This window comes from Phoxinus phoxinus (assembly GCF_949152265.1).
Source record: "Phoxinus phoxinus genome assembly, chromosome: 15".
NCBI classification, from domain to species: Eukaryota; Metazoa; Chordata; class Actinopteri; order Cypriniformes; family Leuciscidae; genus Phoxinus; species Phoxinus phoxinus.
Genome location: NC_136890.1, coordinates 13030945 through 13049754, shown reverse-complemented (window position 1 = coordinate 13049754; position 18810 = coordinate 13030945). Strand labels below are relative to the sequence as shown.

Genomic DNA, 18810 nt, shown 5'->3' with positions numbered 1-18810 from the left:
AATGCACACATTTTTATGAGGCCTACATTAAAGTGTCCCCTACACAAGCAGCTACACTGATGGAAGAAACCAGGATGCAAAGTGCTTCACAATCATGGCACGATGCTAGAAAGCTGCGTCTAACAGCCAGCACAGCAAAACGAGTCCCAAAACGAAACACCACAGATCCTCAAAAATTTCTAAATGAGCATCTGTACCCAACATTCACCGGCAATACAGCAACACTGCATGGCAAAGAAAATGAGATAAACGTCATCACACTCATGAAAAGCAGAGGGCATACTGTGGAGAAGAGAGGCCTGGTCGTGCACCCTGACCATCCTTGGTTGGGAGCCAGCCCAGATGGGATCCTTGACTCAGCACAACTCCTTGAGATCAAGTGCCCCTTCAAAGGTTCCATGTCACTGGCAGAATTTCTAGGACGGCCAAATGGTGACATCAAAAGTTTAGGTGATGGACAGTACCTGATTTGTCCTAAAGGAAAGGATGGATACTACCTCCAGGTGATTCTTTAATAATTTAATAATAAAGATTATTGTTTTTAAATAAAATATATTTTCTATATTTAGAAATATACTTTTTAATATGAAAGTAGCTCTATTATTAGACTTACATTGTATTTTAAACTTACAGGTGCTTCTCAATAAGAATGTCGTGGAAAAGTTTATTTATTTCAGGAATTCAACTTAAAACGTAAAACTAATATATTATATAGACTCATTACATGCAAAATGTGAGATATTTCAAGCCTTTATTTGTTATAATTTTGATGATTATGGCTTACAGCTTATGAAACCTCCAAATTCAAATAAATGAAAATTTCCCACGACATTCTAATTTGAGATGCACCTGTATGCATTAATTAAACAAATTATTTTTACAAACATGTACTCTTAATCCTTTCAGACACAACTGACCATGATGTGTCTGGGCCTACAGAGCTGCAAGCTAGTCATCTGGACACCAAGTGAGGACATCGAATTGGAGATTCCATTTGATAAGCACTACACAGATGCACAAGTGCAACATCTGCAGAACTTCTTCTTTGTACACATGCTACCTAGGTTGGCTGATGATTTTGCTGACAAGAAAATACATCTCTGTCCAACATACCTGCAGATGTTTAATGCGTAGTTGGGGGAATGTTTACACTGTTCTCAATATTATAATAATATTATTAATCATCAATACTTATTAAGGCATGGTTACAGTTGTGTGAGGAAACAAACCACAATTAAAATAAAAAAATACACACTGAATAAAAACATTACACACTTAGTCATTGGCTTTTGAGTTTATTTATAAGAATTAATTAATGTGTCATTTGCACATTTGGTTAACAGTGGTATTCAGAACATTTCCTTAAATAAAAATAGCAATACTATACTGTGAAAGTACACAGTACTTCTCTTTTTTGCAGAATATTACGAGATTGAAAAATATTAAGAATTTAAACAAATTTACACAGCAAAAAGAAAATAACTCTCTGAAACAACAACTAAAAGAAAAAGTGTTGGTATATCAGTGCAAGTAAAAGTTGTGTATTGGTTTATACAGTTGATAAAGTTATAGAGAGAATTGAAGATTTAAGCTCAAGCTGATTGTGTAAGATATGGTCTATGTTCTAGAAATAAGCTCTCCTCGCAGATTTACGAGTGCTGCACAGATTCTTAGTATTCTGTCGATTTTAGGGACAAAATTAATAGGCACAGTTTGAGAGAGGATCTTGTACACCTTAAGACGTCTGATTGCTCGCTCAATGTGGATGCGGACATTAGCAATGCGTCTTGTGCGAGTGACCTGCTCATTTGTCAGCTGGCATTTCTTGCGCGTAAAAGCTGGCATGATCAAACGAACATTCCGTTCTTCTAGCAGATCTCTGATGGTGAAGCCACGGTCCCCCATCACCTCATCTCCAGCACGCAAATGGTCGAGAAACCCAGAGTTCTGTGTGATGAATCTATCGCTACATTTGCCACCGTAAGCCTCTGAAATGTACATAACCATACCAGATGGAGCAATTGCTACCAGATACTTAACAGTATTGTTTGCATAGTAGTGACTATAAGATTCAGTTCTTGAGTCCAGATTTTTAGCCTTCTGCAAGACACTTTCTGTGCAGTCAATGACACAAGTTGTGTTGGGGAAATTGTCCTTAAAAATTTGCGGCAAAGTGGCTTTTATTGTTTCGCGCGGCAGCCATGGAATGAGATCCTGGGTGTGCTCAGCAATCACATCTATCCAGAATGTCAGTGTTTTACTGACCTGACCAGGCGACATTTTGAAGCGTCTAGCTAAATCGGCAATAACAAAGTTCTGTCTAAGCTTCATTAATGTCAAGAGGATTTGGTCCTCTGCTGAAAATGCTGACGATGTGGGGCCAAAACTTTGCAAGCAAGACACAAGGGTTTTGAATTCGAGAAGTGGAATCCCTGTGTAAAGCAGACAGTCTGTATCATCTTTCAAAACAACATCTGCAACAGGCAGTGTCCTCTCAGTGGATGGCGCAGTTGTCATACCACATGTGATGGTAGGTGCTTTGGAGTAGGTGTGGTCCTCCATTGTTGGGTCAGACCACTGTGTCTGGGCATCATGGAAGGTCTGTGAGGTAGGATCTGGGTCCCCAAAAACCTGCATCACATCAGGCTCATCTGCAGGGAATACATTAAGTACATATTTAGCTGTGGCGGTCTTATATTTAGCTGGTTAGTACTTCAATGACGATTTGTTTAGTGGCAGAAAAAAAAACAAGTAGGGGGCATTAGAGTATTGAAAAACATCTAGACTGCGTTTAATATCATCAATATAGATATTCTGTAACATTAAATGTTAACTAATAGAGGAAATTAAATTAGCATCTGTCACTGTGTACCATTGTGCCCTCCAAGCTCGTCACAATAAAAGTTTATGCGAGGTAAAAACATCAGGCTACCTGTCTACCATCATGGCATATATTAATAATAAGTAATTTAAGAAAAACAAAGGAAAAAAACAAGCAAGTTGACATTACATTAATGTTAAGTTACCTGTTGTTGTTGTTGTGACATGTCGAATCCTAGGTTGGCGTCTCTTCTCCGGTGGCTTCTCGTAACCCAGAAAGAGCGTTGGGTACGGGTTATCCACTGTTGGCTTCTTGTCCACGAAATGAAACGAGCACACAAACAGGTGTTTTGGGGGTGTTTTTAAGTTTAAGTTCTTCCTCCATATTCTATTTGATTCGTCGTCTTTTGGGAGGGGATGGAAACTGTATAGTCGTTCACAGGAACACTCAGATTTAGTTTTAGGCGTATGTTCAAAACACTCACGTTTAAGCCACTGAATTAGTTTAGTGCGGTTATATGTACAACCACGAACAGCACATGTTGTCCCTGAGCTCCGTAACGACATCTCTCATTAATGTTTGCGACTTTAAATAGTAGAAAAATGTACTCGAAAAATACCTAACCTCTCTTCGCTATGTAACACAAAATACCGGTGATTTACTACTTCCGCCACCTAACCGGAAGTTTCACCCACATTCTATTTTACAGTAGCGCCCCCCGGAAACAGGTGGATAAACAAGGCTTTAACAGGAGAGACCGAGGAGCGCGTTTGGTCCGTCGACATCATGATACTTTACCTGTGGAATCTTCACCTGTGCACGCGCTCAGATTCACTATGAAGAGCTGCACACTTCTGAATAATTCATTCCAACTGGAACAGCGGCACGTGGGGCAAAACTTGACTGGGAATCTTTAGCGAGATGTATTAGTTTGGAACCCATTTTGTTGATCTTTACTAAATTAATGCACAGCTTTTCATAATCCAATGAATGAAAGGTAGGCTAACATTTAAGTTTTCTCTTGTTTGATAGCCTAAAGGCCCTTTCACACTGGACGCGATTTTGACGCACGAATAATTCGCGCGATGGTTTTATTTTTTGATCAGCTGTTGTGTAATGAGTGCTTTACCTACACACCGAACGCGAATGTGCTGCGGCGAAAAAACGACTTTTTTTTCGCTTCGATGTCGATTTTTTTTTTTTTTACTTTTGCGACGACAGAAAAGGCTTCAGCCAATCTCACACACAGTGGATTGTTTATTTGATTGCATGTAAACGTAGCCCTCACCTCAGCAGACTTCCAGACGCTGCTCCGGACCGATTGGTTCCCTGAAGTTAATGGTTTGTCTCGTCAGATGCGGTGCCACTGTCTAACACCGTGTCCTAACTACACGCGACGCGACGCCGCGACACGCGATAAAGGGTATATTTTCCATGTTAATCAGAGTTTTTGTCCTAACCAGACGCGACGGCGACACGCGAAGTTTCTAATTTAGAAACGGTTCCTATTTCTGCGACGTCGCGGCTGACAGATCCACCCACACAGAGATCTCATTGAATAAACTGATTGTCATATAAAGAGATTACACTGGTTATGAGTACACATTATTTATTTTTAGTTAAAAATAGGTCACTGCGCCACAAGCGATAATGGATAATTTACCTCCGATTTTGAAAGCATATAATATAGCGTTCAAACTGAATTCTATGCAAACATACAACTGTACTTCATAACAAAATTAGGCAATGAGTATATTTTGTTAATGTTTGATTTTTAATAATGTTATTTCTTGATTTGATTATGTCCTTACCCATTTCCAATGCGAGTGCGGGCCAGCAGTGCGCTTTCACAGAGAGACTCCGGCCACACGCTGTTCTGAATGGCTGTGATTTTTGATTGACGTGTGGCGTCTCACAGTCGCGTCGCGTCTAGTGTGGACAGACACACTTGCTGTCGCTGGAATTTTATCGCGTCGCGTGTAGTTAGGACACGGTGTAACGAGCTCCTCAAAATGTCCCTATTTCGCACGCGAACTATTCGCTTTTTCGTTTTGCTTTTTCGTGTACGCGTCCGGTGTGAAAGGGCCTTAACTCGTCATTTTGTGGTCTCGTCCGTGTAGAAAGTGTCGCCCGTTTCACACATACTCCGTTTGCAGTGCGTTTGCGGTGCGTATTTTTTTCCGTACCCATGTTAACAGGTTAGAGCTTTCACACTGCACGCAGATGCAGTCCGGCGATCCGTTCCAGTTGCGGTGCGTATACAGCAGTGCAGAGATCGTTTCCGCACCGAGTCTATTTTTGCTGTGCTGCACGCGCTGAATTAAAGTGACAGCGCATGTTTCGTGGTCAAAATGAACACAAATTGACATGAAAATGTAGTAATTTAATCATAAATGCACTTCATTAAATTGAATGTAGTAATCTCACCATAAATGCATTTAATTAAATACTATTTTTCACAGTATTTTTACTTCATAGGCTAATTATTTCAACAAGATCATAATGAACGACACTCGTCTCATTCGTGGAGGTGGAAAAGCAAGTTCTTTGTGACTTGCAAGATTTATTGTATAAGGATTTAAATTATGCAAAAGAAAAAGGTATGAGTCTGCCGTTTTTGTCAATTTTAAGTTTTAATTTAAAATGTCTGCTATTTTAATATACAAGTAAGGTTAAATATGTTACCACTTGCTTAAGCAACATATTATATAATCTATATAGAAGTAATGCGTTGAATAACACGTTGTTTAAATTGTGTTTAAAAGTGTATACACCTATTAAAGAGTGTATATGTGTACAAAGAGATTTGCAATGCTGACAACTTTTTTTTTGTTAAATAAAAGTTGCTGATAACTTTGAAATACAATTTGAAACACAAATAGTGTGAGTAGCCTACATGTGTTTGTGGTATACAGCCGCGGATCAGTTGCGCACTGCAAACGCACGCAGCATATGTGAAAGCACTATAGCGCGTGCTGCTCCCGTACTGCATACGCACCGCAACACGCACCGCATACGCACTGCACACGGAGTATGTGTGAAACGGGCGTGTCTCTTGACAGCGCGAAACACCACAATCATCTGTCCGCGCGTCACCCATCGCGAGCTTTAGATCCTCATCAGTCCACTGAGTCCAAAGCACGAGCGACGGGATTTACTGCTACCAGTGAATTAAACAGACAGGCAATGAGATGCGATTAACTGCTCAACGCAGTCTGTATAAGACCACAAAGAGATTAAATATAGGCTACTTGTGTGATCACATTGCATGATAAAATTGATAGTGTAACAGTGTGAAATCGTACACGTAAAAAACGCCAAAAGTTTCTCTTAAATCACAAAATCTGTCATTAAGTTAGCCTGTGCTTTGGTTGTGGAATGACAGTGACATCTCGTGGTCATGTTTGGGACTACATTTTTTTCCAGTTTTTTTTTAGTTTTTTATCCGAACCGCCTATAAAGTTTACAAAAACTTTTTTACACCTCTTTGCTGGCCAATAATATATATATAGACCACAAGCAACATAACGAAATGTTGGTTTGAATTTCTTGCACCAGTGTGTACGATTTTGAGGGTGTGTTCTGTCTGAGAGCAAAGTTTGGTTTTTCAGCAAGAGTGTATGGTTTTGAGTGTAGAGCTTAGTTTTGACCTGAAAATAGGATGTTTGGGGAATTGGGTGAGACGTTATGGGTTTGTGTTTACTGTTTTGAGAATACGAGGCATAGTTTCAAGAAATGTGTTTAAAGCAATCGAGAAAAACTGTATGTTTGATTCTTTGATGAATAGAAAGTTCAAAAGAACGGCATTTATTTGAAATAAAATATTTTATAACATTTTAAATGTCTTTTTCTGTAACTTTTGATAAATTTAATTAAGCCTTGATGAATAAAAGTAGGCTAATGATATCTTTTATTCTTTCCCTAAATAATTTTTTTTTTTTTTATTAGGCCTCATTTACACAGCCTGGTATTTCACGAGTTCACATCTACATAAAATGAATACAATAAAGGTTATGCATATTTGGCGTGCTGTCCCGGGGGAGGGCTCCAAGCTCGGAGTACGGCCCGAAACCCAGAGTACCCCCTCCCCCCCTCCCTTATATTAATATTATTAATTACAATATATATCTCTAACAGGTATTAAAGTAAAAAAATATTAATAAACGTCTTTTGAATGGAATTAAATAGCAAGTACTTTGGGTGTCTTGTTCATCATATTTTTTTTTCATATAAAACTATAAAAGCAACAGAACTTAAATTGCATCCAGTTTATTATGTGTGTGTGAATCCCGCGATATTCGCCTTTGATCTCGTTGGTGTACGGTGGCCGAGAGAGCTATACCAAAGAGTATAGAAGAACAAGAGGCGAAACTCTGATGCTTTCTGGGTAACAGCCACTAGGTGGCGCGGCCGCCATTTTGGGGTGAAGATTCCAACTGGAGTTACTGGACAACAGCACAGATAACAGTTACCGTAACAGTTACACATGAACAAACAGAATGACAGCGAAGTCCAAGTGGAATAAAAGAAAGCAGTGCTCGGCAATAAACTGCAAAAACTATCAGTGCAGTACAAATCTTGCCTTTCATCGGTTTCCCAAAGACCCTGACAGGTAAATTTGGCCTTTATGGCATGCAACTTATATATTGGTATTAATTCAGTGTTTGAAATGCTAATACTTGAACTTCAAAGAATGTCAAACCAAACTGAAGGTTTTGTGGGGAAAAGAAGACTTGTCTAAGTCTGTGAAATAAACTGTTAAACGGGATTTGATGATCACTAGTCTAGTGATTGTACGTTATTATATGTTGTCATCATTCAGTTAGGATTTGATCTTTAATGTACTTTTTATATATATAAAGCAGCTGATATTGCCATAGCGACAGCAAGAAGCTAGTGGATAGTGATGGGAAGTCCGGCTCTTTTCAAAGAATCGGCTCTTAGAGCCGGCTCCTTTGCGAACGACACATCACTAGTAGTGGACTGCCGACCGAGTCGCTTTCACCCCAAAATGGCGGAAACGTAGGGCTGCTGCTGGGCGCTGGTGTTGCAATGGAACGTTCTATTGGCTTTCACTTCTTGTCAATATACGTTCTTTGGCTATACTGAACTGAAAACACGTGCAAATAGAAGAACACCCGCAAATTAAGAATTTCTTTATTAGTTTCATAACACATGTGTGCTCCAAATACTCACAACACAACCAAATACAGAAACGCGCTGCAAATAAAACAGACCACAACGGAAATGTTTCCAGGGGACCCCATTAAGTGATGAACCCGGATGGGACGTGTTTACAGCTCAAGTCTACTTTATTTGTTTTTATTTATTTTAACTTTATTATTGTGAAAAACATACAGAGATTACATGTTTATGACATAGGCCTACAACTTTGTATACAATATACAAAATTTATTAATATGTTCAATGTCATCAGAATACAAATGAGAAAAGAACAATGAGCTGGAAACTAAAATAAATAAAAAAGATAGAGAAAAAGATCATGAGGGAAATATATCAATCTATACATCAGTTACATTGTACATATTCTGTCATGTTATACATTTTCATAAAGAAAAGTTTCATAAGAAATGTTAGGTAATGCAGGGTCCAAAGTTTTAAAGTTGAGACACTCACCCACAGTATATTACACATATTGTAAAAGCTTAAAATATATATATATATATTTGCAACTGTTATTTCAACAGCATTACTATATATTTCCATCATAAGAACAGCTATTCAGCTAATTGACACCGTGCTGCGTTGTCACATCCCAGGTGAAAATAACGACGTTGTCTTTCGTTGCTCCCTTCATCAAGGGCCCTGTCCCAAATGGCGCACTCGATGTGGACTTTCGGTCTCGTGGACTTAAATTGCGCGTGCTCGCTGAGTCTACGAGTCCGTAGGCCGTCCCATTCATCACTTTAACGCTCTGAAGTGTGCTCAGCAGCGCCCCCTTTGTACCCTTGAAGCGGTCTTCCGCGAAGCCCGCATAGATGCAGGCTTCACGCACTTTAACTACCCAGGAATCCTTGCGAATTTGCGAAAGGCCAATCAGACAACGAATGGGAGGAGCTTTCGCTCACGTTAACATGGATGAGAAAAAAATATTTAAGTGTAAATATCATTATGGTTTTTATGACCTATGTGTACATTTTACCAGTTATTACCTACAGTTTATACAAACATTATGGTCATCAACCAGTGGTTGATATCTCAAACATAAATATAAATATATATTTATAGTTTATAAACATAAATAGCTTGCTGAATAATAGGCTACGATCGCATTATGATTCATTAAATAAATAGAACCGAATGGCAGGGCTTTACTGAGTCATATATAAATGTAGAAATATAATATTTAAACAACAACCGGACCGTCTTCCTATTCCCGGCGTGACGATCGAGTCTGTCCCAAAAATACCTCTCAATGCGCCCTTGTGGACTCGCGCCAAGGGCCCTTTAGGTCTGCACTACATGACGTCAGCAAAGTGTGGACTCTGAGGAAGTCCACAAGTCCGGAGTGTGCCATTTGGGACAGGGCCAAGGGCGTTCTCGGCTACATAATGGCACACTATAGTGCCCTGCTCACTCCAAAGTCCCACTTCAAGTGCTCTGCCATCTGCCCTTTGAAGGGAGTGGGACATAGGGATGCTCATGAGCAAAAAGCTCAATACTCAATATGGCCCTGTCCCAAATGGCACCCTAAGCACTCGCGGTTTTCCTCTGAGTCCGCACTTCCGTGAAGTAACGGCGCTTTGCCTGTCGGGAAGAAGTCTGCTGCGGAGCTCGCATCAGTGCGGGCTCGGCAAAAGTGCACATCGAGGGTGCAAATCGACCGCATAGCTTGCTTGTATGCATTGGTGTTTTTTCCAGTCGTTTAAAATAGTAATGAATTTAATGATTAGACATATTCAGTCTTAAACAGCAACACATTTAAAGTGCTACTAATTAGAATCTTAAATAAGAATTTTGGCATAAACAATTTATATATAGTAGAATATTTGTCAATAAAAAAATCACACAGAATAGTGAATAAACATTGAATTCAGGTTGAAAACAATAAATACAGGTTCGCTCTGGTCACACACACACTGCAGCATTGCATTGACTGGTCTCTAAAATGTTTAGATTTAATAAACAGATTTACTTTAAATGTTTTTGGGGACATTCATTTTAAGTGGCGTTTAGGTCAGGGGTTTTCAGTCCTGGTCCTGGGCACCCACTGATCTGCACATGTCTCCCTGATTCAGATTATGAGTGTTATGATTCCTGTCTTGTGTTCCCCTTGTCTTGAGTGGACTTTTGTTATTTCCTGTTCTGTGCCATGTTTTGTAGTCCTTTGTAGTTTTTCTTGTTTATTAGTCTTCCCATGTTGTTCTAATTAGCAACGCCCCCTTGTTATCTTGTGTAGCTTGTTTGCCTGTGCATTTAAGCCCTGTGTCTAGTTTAAGTCTTTGTAAGTTCTTGACTTTGTATGTTGTTCTGTTCCCGAGTCTATGTCTGCATCTATGTCGTTTTGAGTTTGTTTAATAAAGTATGCTGCACGTATTGGATCTAGCTTCTGCCTCTGCTTCAACCTCGGCGTTACAATCAGCTCTTTAGGAGAAAGCCTGATATGCAAACATTTGAAAACGATTCTGTTATCATCTCTGTGTAAACTACAAAAACACGAATTTGTGAAAAGGGTGACAACATCTGTATGCATCTTGATTGCTTGTATTCACTGCTCTGCACTTAGTGTTTTTTTGTGTGTTTTTTTTTTTACAAAGAACATTGCCAACTATTGGCCTGGAATGCATAATACAGTGTTTGTAATTGGTTTTGTGGATCTGTGTGAATGAGGATTGTTTTGACAATGTTGGTCAAAAACCCAAAGGAAAACTTTTTTTTACAATATAGTTGTCATGTGCACATTTTGTACCCTGAGTGTGTCAGATAAGGGAATCATAGAAAATGTGCAGAACGGTGGGTCCCCATGACTAGGATTGAAAACACGGAATAAGATGATTACAGCACATTGAAAACATATATAACTGGAAACTAGTGAGCCTTGATCATGACACAAAGCTAATGTCACAAACAGTCATTATTAATTAATTAACAGTAACATTATTAATCCCCTATCAGTCATAATGAAGATATAATATGTATAATTATTGATCAAGTGACGGGAGTTATCAAAGATGAATGAGAGATCTACTTAAAGACGTACTAGGGTCCTATCTGTAAAAAAAGAAAAAGAAAGAAAGAGGAACAAGTTACATGCATCTACAGGGATGATGTACACAGATTAATAATATTCTGAATTATTATAATATCCACTGACCTGCTAATTTCTTCTTGTAGTAAGTGAGTCCAGCAGGTGCTATGATCATTCCCAGCACCAGAGGATCCAATAGCGATTTTATTCCTGTCAGACTCTGGGAGAGACGGATCTGTGGTGTACACTCATGTGTCAAATTATGGTGACCACAAACACAATTATAATATGACAGCAGATGAGTATCTCCTCTTACCCCAGTCATAAATCATGGGTTTATTGAAGCTGGCGTGCTCCACCATACAGGAGATCTTCTCTCCAGATTTAGGAGTGTATTCCAGCTCAGAGTGAATCTGATAGTACCAGTCTCCATCAGCCATCTCCATTGTTGAGGTCATTTCAGAGGTCATCAGTTTACCATCTCTCAGCCAGGACAGTTTGATGCGTGCAGGATAAAATTCATATGCGCTGCACATCAGGACAGCTGGATGATTTCCACCATCCCGCGTCACTGAACTGACCTTAACCTTTGGTTTCACTGAATCAAAGAAAGCAACATCCTAAATACGCAGTTTCCAACACATCTCACATGTGTTTATTGCAGGTCTAGGTGATAAATGGCAATTCGAAAAAGCAGAGCCAAATTATTTTTACTCAATAGGTTTTTATAATAAAATTCTTAGATGCTAGAGTTGATCATTCAAAACAAGAAATTCCATGAGTGACAGTTAACGTCAGAGAAGAGTTTTTGGCTTACCTACTTTATCAAGGAAACGTGAGGCCTCGGATTTAATAAGAGACGTGCATATATGAACACCATTTCTCTCTGTTTCCACAAAGTGGCCAATGTTCCAGTTCTCAGCAACACTCACTCCAATTTCATTAAACCCCACAAACTTCCCCAAAGTACTGTTGAACTGTGTGAATAGACGTTTATTTAAGTAAAAGCTGTCAATATACTTCATGTCACTGAAATCAGGTGAGCTGTAGATGCATTTGGCCCGTCTTATGTAATAGTAATCAGCTGTAAAAGAATTTAGAGGCAGTACAATCACAGTTTTGTCAGATAAACATGTCAACAAGAAAAAAAAGAACTTTTAAGTAATAAACTATAGAGAATCCACCCTCAGAGGAGTGTCAAAGTCACCTTTCTTAAAAATGCGGCACTATATTTAAATCATTTTACATCCACTTCTAGTAGTAATAATGCAATTATTGTTGATATTTAATTATATTTCTCTCATCTTACTTACCACTATCTGCTCCAGTCAAAAAAGACAGTGTCAAAATGAGATGACAACTCAAATGCTTTAGCAATGACATTTTCACTCACACGGAATCCTGACTGAATGCACTCAGTGCTTTGTGTTCATGTCAGGTGGATGTTTAAAATGACTGTCCAACCAGTTCCTCCAGGTATAAATATCAAATGTTACTAGGCAGTATTCAGTATTCAGTATTTCATTTATCAACACAAACACTATCTGATTATCAGTCTGGACAACTAACATTATCCAATGGCTAATTTAAATAAAATAAAATAAAATTCTTACAGAAACTTCCCTACAACCCTCAGAAACTTTATTGATGCATACTGTATGATGTTAGTTACTATAATAGCATACTAAGGTAGTATGACTTTTCAACAAGTGGTTATTAACAAATTTTAACCAATTTTTTATTTATTTTAATTATGACGACAATGTGTAAGGAGCTTATGACATCATAAATTGACTGCCTGGGTGCTAATCCTCAATTTCTGCATGACATATTCAGTTTAGGCATATATTCATATTCAGAGTCTGCAAGTCCCCAACTCACTTGACTGGTACCAGAGCCAACAAGAGAGCGGTCTTTAGCAAGAGAGGCCAAAGAGGGGATGAGGGGATCAAACAGAGGGCCTCTGAATGCCCTCAAGATAATGGATAGGTCCCAGAATGGGACTGTGTTGGAATGAGGTGGGTTTAGTCTTCTGACACCTCTGAGAATCAGGTCGTGTTTCCCAATCGACTTCCCAATCGACAATTCCAACAGAACTGACGGAAGTAAACAAAGAGGAGGAAAATCCGGCAGACAACACGCCACTTTTTACTGGAGAGACGACTTCATGGGCTGATTGTATCTCTGGTCATAGTTTATGATATAGTTTGTCTACACCACTTTAGGCAAACAATAACATTTGAGAATGAAGCGAAGATGCGGCTTGAAAATAATGTTTTATGCAATGCACGTGGCGAGTCACTTCAGGAGGAGGCGACGCCGCGTGCATTAATGTTGCTAAACAGTGACATAATGCACAGCGCAGCTGACTACGGCAGCTGGTTTAGTCAAAAAATGCACAGTTATTTGGCAGTTGGTTCTGTTCGAGGTCGGATCACGTTCTGACCACAAACGAACCGCTCCAGAGTTCGTTTGAAAGCAGACCGAGACCACCTCTCCTAGGAGATGAGACACTCCTAAATCTGGAGAGAAGATCTCCTGTATGGTGGAGCACGCCAGCTTCAATAAACCCATGATTTATGATTGGGGTAAGAGGATACACTCATCTTGTTTGGTCTGCTTTTGGTACGCACCCGAGTTTTGATTGCTGCATTCACACCTGCCCAAACGAACCGCACCAAGGGGGACAACAAAAGCACCCTCCACAACTCGGGTTGGGGATGCAAGATTGACCCTTTTGCTTGGGAAAGGAGGTCCCTTCTCAGAGGGATCGGCCATGGTGCTGCAGACAGTAGCTGGACCTTTCCCCGGGAACCACGGCTGGTTATGCCAGAGTGGTGCTATGAAGAAGACTGAACATATGTCCTCCCTGATTAGGCTGATGAACTGAAGGAGCAATACTGGAGGGAAGCCATAAAGGCCTAAAGGGGGCCATCTGGGGGCCAATGCGTCCTTTTCCGAAAATAATATTGTGCAGTGGGTATTCTCTTATGAGGAGGTGGCGGCGAGCCAGACTGTTCAAAAGATGGGATGAGACCACCCTGACGATTTATGTAGGCTACCACTGTCGCGTTGTCCGATTGGACCAGGACATGGTGCCTCCTGAGCTCCTTCTGAAATTCTTCGAAGGCCAGGAGCACTGCCACCATCTCCAGGCAGTTGATGTGCCAGCTCGACATTGGTTCTGTCCAAGAGCCAAATGCTGGCCTGCCGTGGCACAGCGTACCAGTGAGGCTGGGTGACAGTGACCTCTTGCTCAAGTTGATTCTGAAGCCTAAGCTTTCTAAATGGTTGGGGAGCAGATATCTGTGAAAACACAGTTCCTCCTTCGATTAGGCTAAGAGCCGCCAATCATCAAGGTAGTTCAGGATGCAAACTCCCCTCTGTCTCAGTGGGGAGAGAGCTGCATCCACACATTTCGTAAAGGTACAGTCCGAATGGTGGGTGAATTGTGGCTTTTAAACCGCGTTTTTGTGTAGGCTAGAAAGAAACCGTTCATCAAGTCTGCTACGAGCAGTTTCTTCCCTCACGCGCCCCCTCATCTTTGGTTCACTGCGTTTTCCAATTTTTATATTTTTAAAATACTCAGCAATGGTGTTGACATGAATTTTCACATGGTTTGTCTTAAAGTTTGATAGAAACGCCACGTAGACATATAAACTACATTAAATGCTTGTTTTTTCACCACAGGGGGACTTTTAAGGTAAGCAGAATAATTCTGTATTGGATACGGGATGCAACAGGAAGCCATTGAAGGTTAAAGTCCCCCTTTATAGTCAAACATTGCTAATGTCACACAAACCATGTTCGTGATTGCCATCTCAGAGTCAGAAAGCTGCCTTCTAAAAATCAACATCCTTAGAAACAATTTGAACATCATAGAAAGTCAATGGAGAAAGCCATATAGTTCACCATAACATCGTAATATACATTGTACCCAGGTAAAAGGGAAATATATTTAAATTGTGCTTTTTGGATATACTTAATACATTTAAATTATACTATACTAAGTGCGTATTAGATGTATTATTTTGAAACAACTTTAAGTATATTAAGTGTATATCAAGATATGATTTAGATAAATTTTAAGCTATTTGCAATTTATTTGAATATATTAAACTGTGTTAAAAAGGAACCACTTCAAGTAAATTTTGTGCATTTAAGTGTATTTCTTTACAATTCATTTAAAATATACTTTCAAACTTCTTAAACTACAGTTAGAATATATTTTAAGCTTATTTTAATGTGATTCAAGAACATTTCAGTAGAATTTCAGCTCATTGTAAATATATTAACATTACACTATTTTATTATGAAGCTGTTTTTTCAGTATTCAAAATGGTATATTGAAAGAACAAAAATAATTTATTATAAATGTTGAGACATAGCCTACACACAACTAGAAAACTTTAAAGGGTAACTAAACCCTAAAACAACTTTTTTTTTAGTTCATGATCTGTAAGACTGAGGCTTTGGTAAGAGCATTGCGTTAACAACGCAAAGTTGTGGGTTCCATCCCAGGGGATTGCACATACCTATATGTATAGCTTTGGATAAAAAGTGTCTGCCAAATGCATAAATGTAAATGTAAATATAGGCTATGGTGTCAAAACGTCTGAGTGCTGCCCTCTTCAGGTTGAACGGTGGCTACTGCAGTTGAACTTTACTATTGGAAGTTGTGGGGCCCTGTGACGTAAGAGGGAACCGACTAACCACGCCCTTGCCTACAGAGAGACTCGTCTCAGGTGCACACCCCCCTCCACTCGGCTCTGCCCACTTTTCCAGCATTTTTCAAATATTGCCAGTGGGTGGAGTCGGGAAAGACCAGGGATTTAGTTACTCTTTAATATACTACTTGGTTTTGTACATTGCAAAATAAATGCCTAGAGTACATTAAAAGAAAGACATCGGCATATATAATCTCTTGACCAAAATACGTTATAATAAATGAAAGATCAGTTAAATGCTATGGCAGAGCTATTTTTATTTTAAAAAAAACTGTAGCACATTTTCAGTTATACATGTATTACTGAAAAAGTACACTATGAATATTACATCACTGAATAAGCATCACAGCATAAAATAAAATAAAAATCTTACTAAAAAACTAAGTGCAGAAGTGAATAGTGCATTAGTTACAAACTGAAGCCTGCAAATGGCTGAACTAAATAATCAGAAGTGTTTAAATGTCACATCTTCATCTTCAAGTGTATGGTCACTTCTTTGAGTACGACTCACATTTTTTGCAACTGAGGACTTACGATTCAGACACTGTAGTATTTGAAGACTGCTTTATCACATGATCTGTGAAATAGAAGAAGAATTGGTAACACTTTATTTCGATAGTCCACTTTAGACATTCTACTAACTATAAGTAACTTTGCAATCGGTCAACTAACTCTCTTTAGAGGATTAGTTGACTGTCTGATTAATATTTGCTAACACTTTATATTTTTGGTACCCAAACAGACATTCTACTGACTATAAGTAACTTTGTAACTACACACTGTCGTCAACTTATTCTACTAACACAAACCCTAACACCTAACCATAACCTAACAGTCTACTAATACTCTAATGAGAGTTAGTTGACATGTTGTTGAAAAGTTGAAGTTACTAATAGTTAGTAGTAATAGTTAGTAGAATCTACAGTGGATTATCAAAAACAAGTGTAACCACATGTTTGTATCCATGTTTGAATGCATTATAATTTGCATAGATTTCAATGACTTCTCAGTTTACCTTTCAGAGCTGTAACTAGCCTACATCCTCATCACGCAAGACAGTGTACAGTTGTAGGCCTATCCTCTTATCTGTCAAACAGCACACTGTGGGATACAAATATCTGTGGGGTATTTTGAGCTAAAACTTCACACTCTGTGGACATCAGCGGTTTATTTTACATATTGTGAAAAGAGCATTATACCACCCCTTTAAGGAAATTAGAAGTTGTGCAAAATATTGTATGCCAGGACAAATAGGACAAGTGACTTGCAGCTTTACCAAAAGACATTGAAATAACAAACAGATTTTTACAGGAATGACTCAAAGGAAGCACAAAGTATCCACCTGAAATGGACACGTTACTAACATTTTCCGCATCTCACTGCAATAATGTAAAAAAAAAAAAAAGTTGTAGTTTTGTAGTTGTAGTAAGCTGACTACAGATCCAACACGGATCAGTGTACACCAATGCTGACACTGATGATGCTGACACTTCTATCGTGTGTGCAGTACTAAATGAGGCAATAGAGTCCTCTGTTGAGGTGAGGGCAGAGGACACAGACGTTATGGTTATGCTGGTCCATTATAGGGCAAACCACCCGGTCTTCCTCACAAAAGCTAAAGACACATCTTACGATGTTGGAAAGATCCGGGTGGCCCTCCCGGAGAGGTTCTGTAAATACCTGATCTTCCTACACAGCTTCTCTGGCTGCGATACCGTATCAGCAATTTCTGGGTTTAGCAAACCAACTTTGCTCACCAAGCTCTGCAAGACTGACAAAGCAGAGGGGGCCATGGATGTGTTCAATGACAGAGCCAAGAAAAGTGGCATCATCAAAGCTGGCTGCGACTTGTTCAAGCTCATATTCTGCGGAAATCCACCTGAAGATTTGATATCTTCACAAGCGGGCCGCAGTCGGGAGCATCAAGGCTGAGAAACTGCCTCCCACTACAGGAGCTGCAGCACAGCACTCTCTAAACTGATATAGGAAGTTTTGTTTTGTAATTGTTTTGAATCTTTTTATGGATTTTGTATGGACTTGGAATAATTTTTACTCAAAACTAATGGCTGGGATATATTCAGCACCCCTAAAAACCCATAGTTTGACATCTCAAAAGCTAATATTGGTTACAATTTTTTTTATTTTCACCCAGGCCCTTTGGGCACCCCAACTTTGATTGCCTCTCCAGGCATTTCCCCGAGGATTTGGGCGTGGATAGATTGGGAGGTGTTACTAGACACCTATAGGAACACATGGTAAAAAAGCTATTGGTAAGAATTTTTTTTGCAGATTGGCAAAAAAAATGCCTAACTTCCCCTAACTATATAAGTAACTTTGTAACTACACACTGTCTTCAACTTATTCTACTAACCCAAACCCTAACGCCTAACCACAACCTAACAGTCTACTGCAGTCTACTAATACTCTAATGAGAGTTAGTTGACATGTAGTTGAAAAGTTACTTATAGTTAGTAGAATGTCTACAGTGGATTATCAAAATAAAGTGTAACCACATTTTTGTATGTTTTAATGCATTATAATTTGCATAGATGTCATTGACTTCTCAGTTTACCTTTCAGAGCTGTAACTAGCCTACATCCTCATCACGCAAGACAGTGTACAGTTATATCCTCTTATCTGTCATACATCACTCTGTGGGATAAAAATATCTGTGCGCTAATTTAGCAGGCTAAATTAACATTAACATAAAACTTCACATACACACTCTGGGGACATCAGCGATTTATTTTACATCTTGTGAAAAGAGCATTATACCACCCCTTTAAGGAAATTAGAAGTTGTGCAAAATATTGCATGCCAGGACAACTAGGACAAGTGACTCGCAGCTTTACCAAAAAACATTTAAATAACAAACAGATTTTTGAATGACTCAAAGGAAGCACTAAGTATCCACCTGAAATGGACACGCTACTAACATCTTCCGCATCTCACTGCAATAACGTTGAAAAAAAAAAGTCAGATCCAATGGGAGCGCTTCGCGCCAACTACGTCACGTCATGTCCCGCCGAAACAGGCGTGGCTTGGGCCTATAA

General features: G+C 39.2%; 1 protein-coding gene across 1 annotated transcript; it reads right to left on the bottom strand.

The window, feature by feature from the left end:
• Positions 1 to 9911: 9911 nt before the first annotated feature.
• LOC307011820 (rano class II histocompatibility antigen, A beta chain-like) lies at positions 9912 to 12441 on the bottom strand. The gene is made up of 5 exons (XM_079637835.1): positions 12344 to 12441; positions 11848 to 12114; positions 11347 to 11628; positions 11157 to 11265; positions 9912 to 11053 (listed from the first exon to the last, which is right to left on the bottom strand). Exons 1-5 carry the CDS (start codon positions 12411 to 12413, stop codon positions 11050 to 11052), a joined length of 732 nt encoding a protein of 243 aa, XP_079493961.1. The 5' UTR covers positions 12414 to 12441; the 3' UTR covers positions 9912 to 11049.
• Between the last annotated feature and the right edge of the window lie 6369 nt (positions 12442 to 18810).

Excerpts from the sequence above, each read along its gene's own strand:
- LOC307011820 (XM_079637835.1), bottom strand. The coding sequence starts at position 12,413 with ATGTCATTGCTAAAGCATTTGAGTTGTCATCTCATTTTGACACTGTCT. Across the intron at positions 12,115-12,343 it reads TTTGACTGGAGCAGATAGTG|CTGATTACTATTACATAAGA; the intron begins GTAAGTAAGATG and ends ATTCTTTTACAG. Across the intron at positions 11,629-11,847 it reads ACGTTTCCTTGATAAAGTAG|TGAAACCAAAGGTTAAGGTC; the intron begins GTAAGCCAAAAA and ends TCTTTGATTCAG.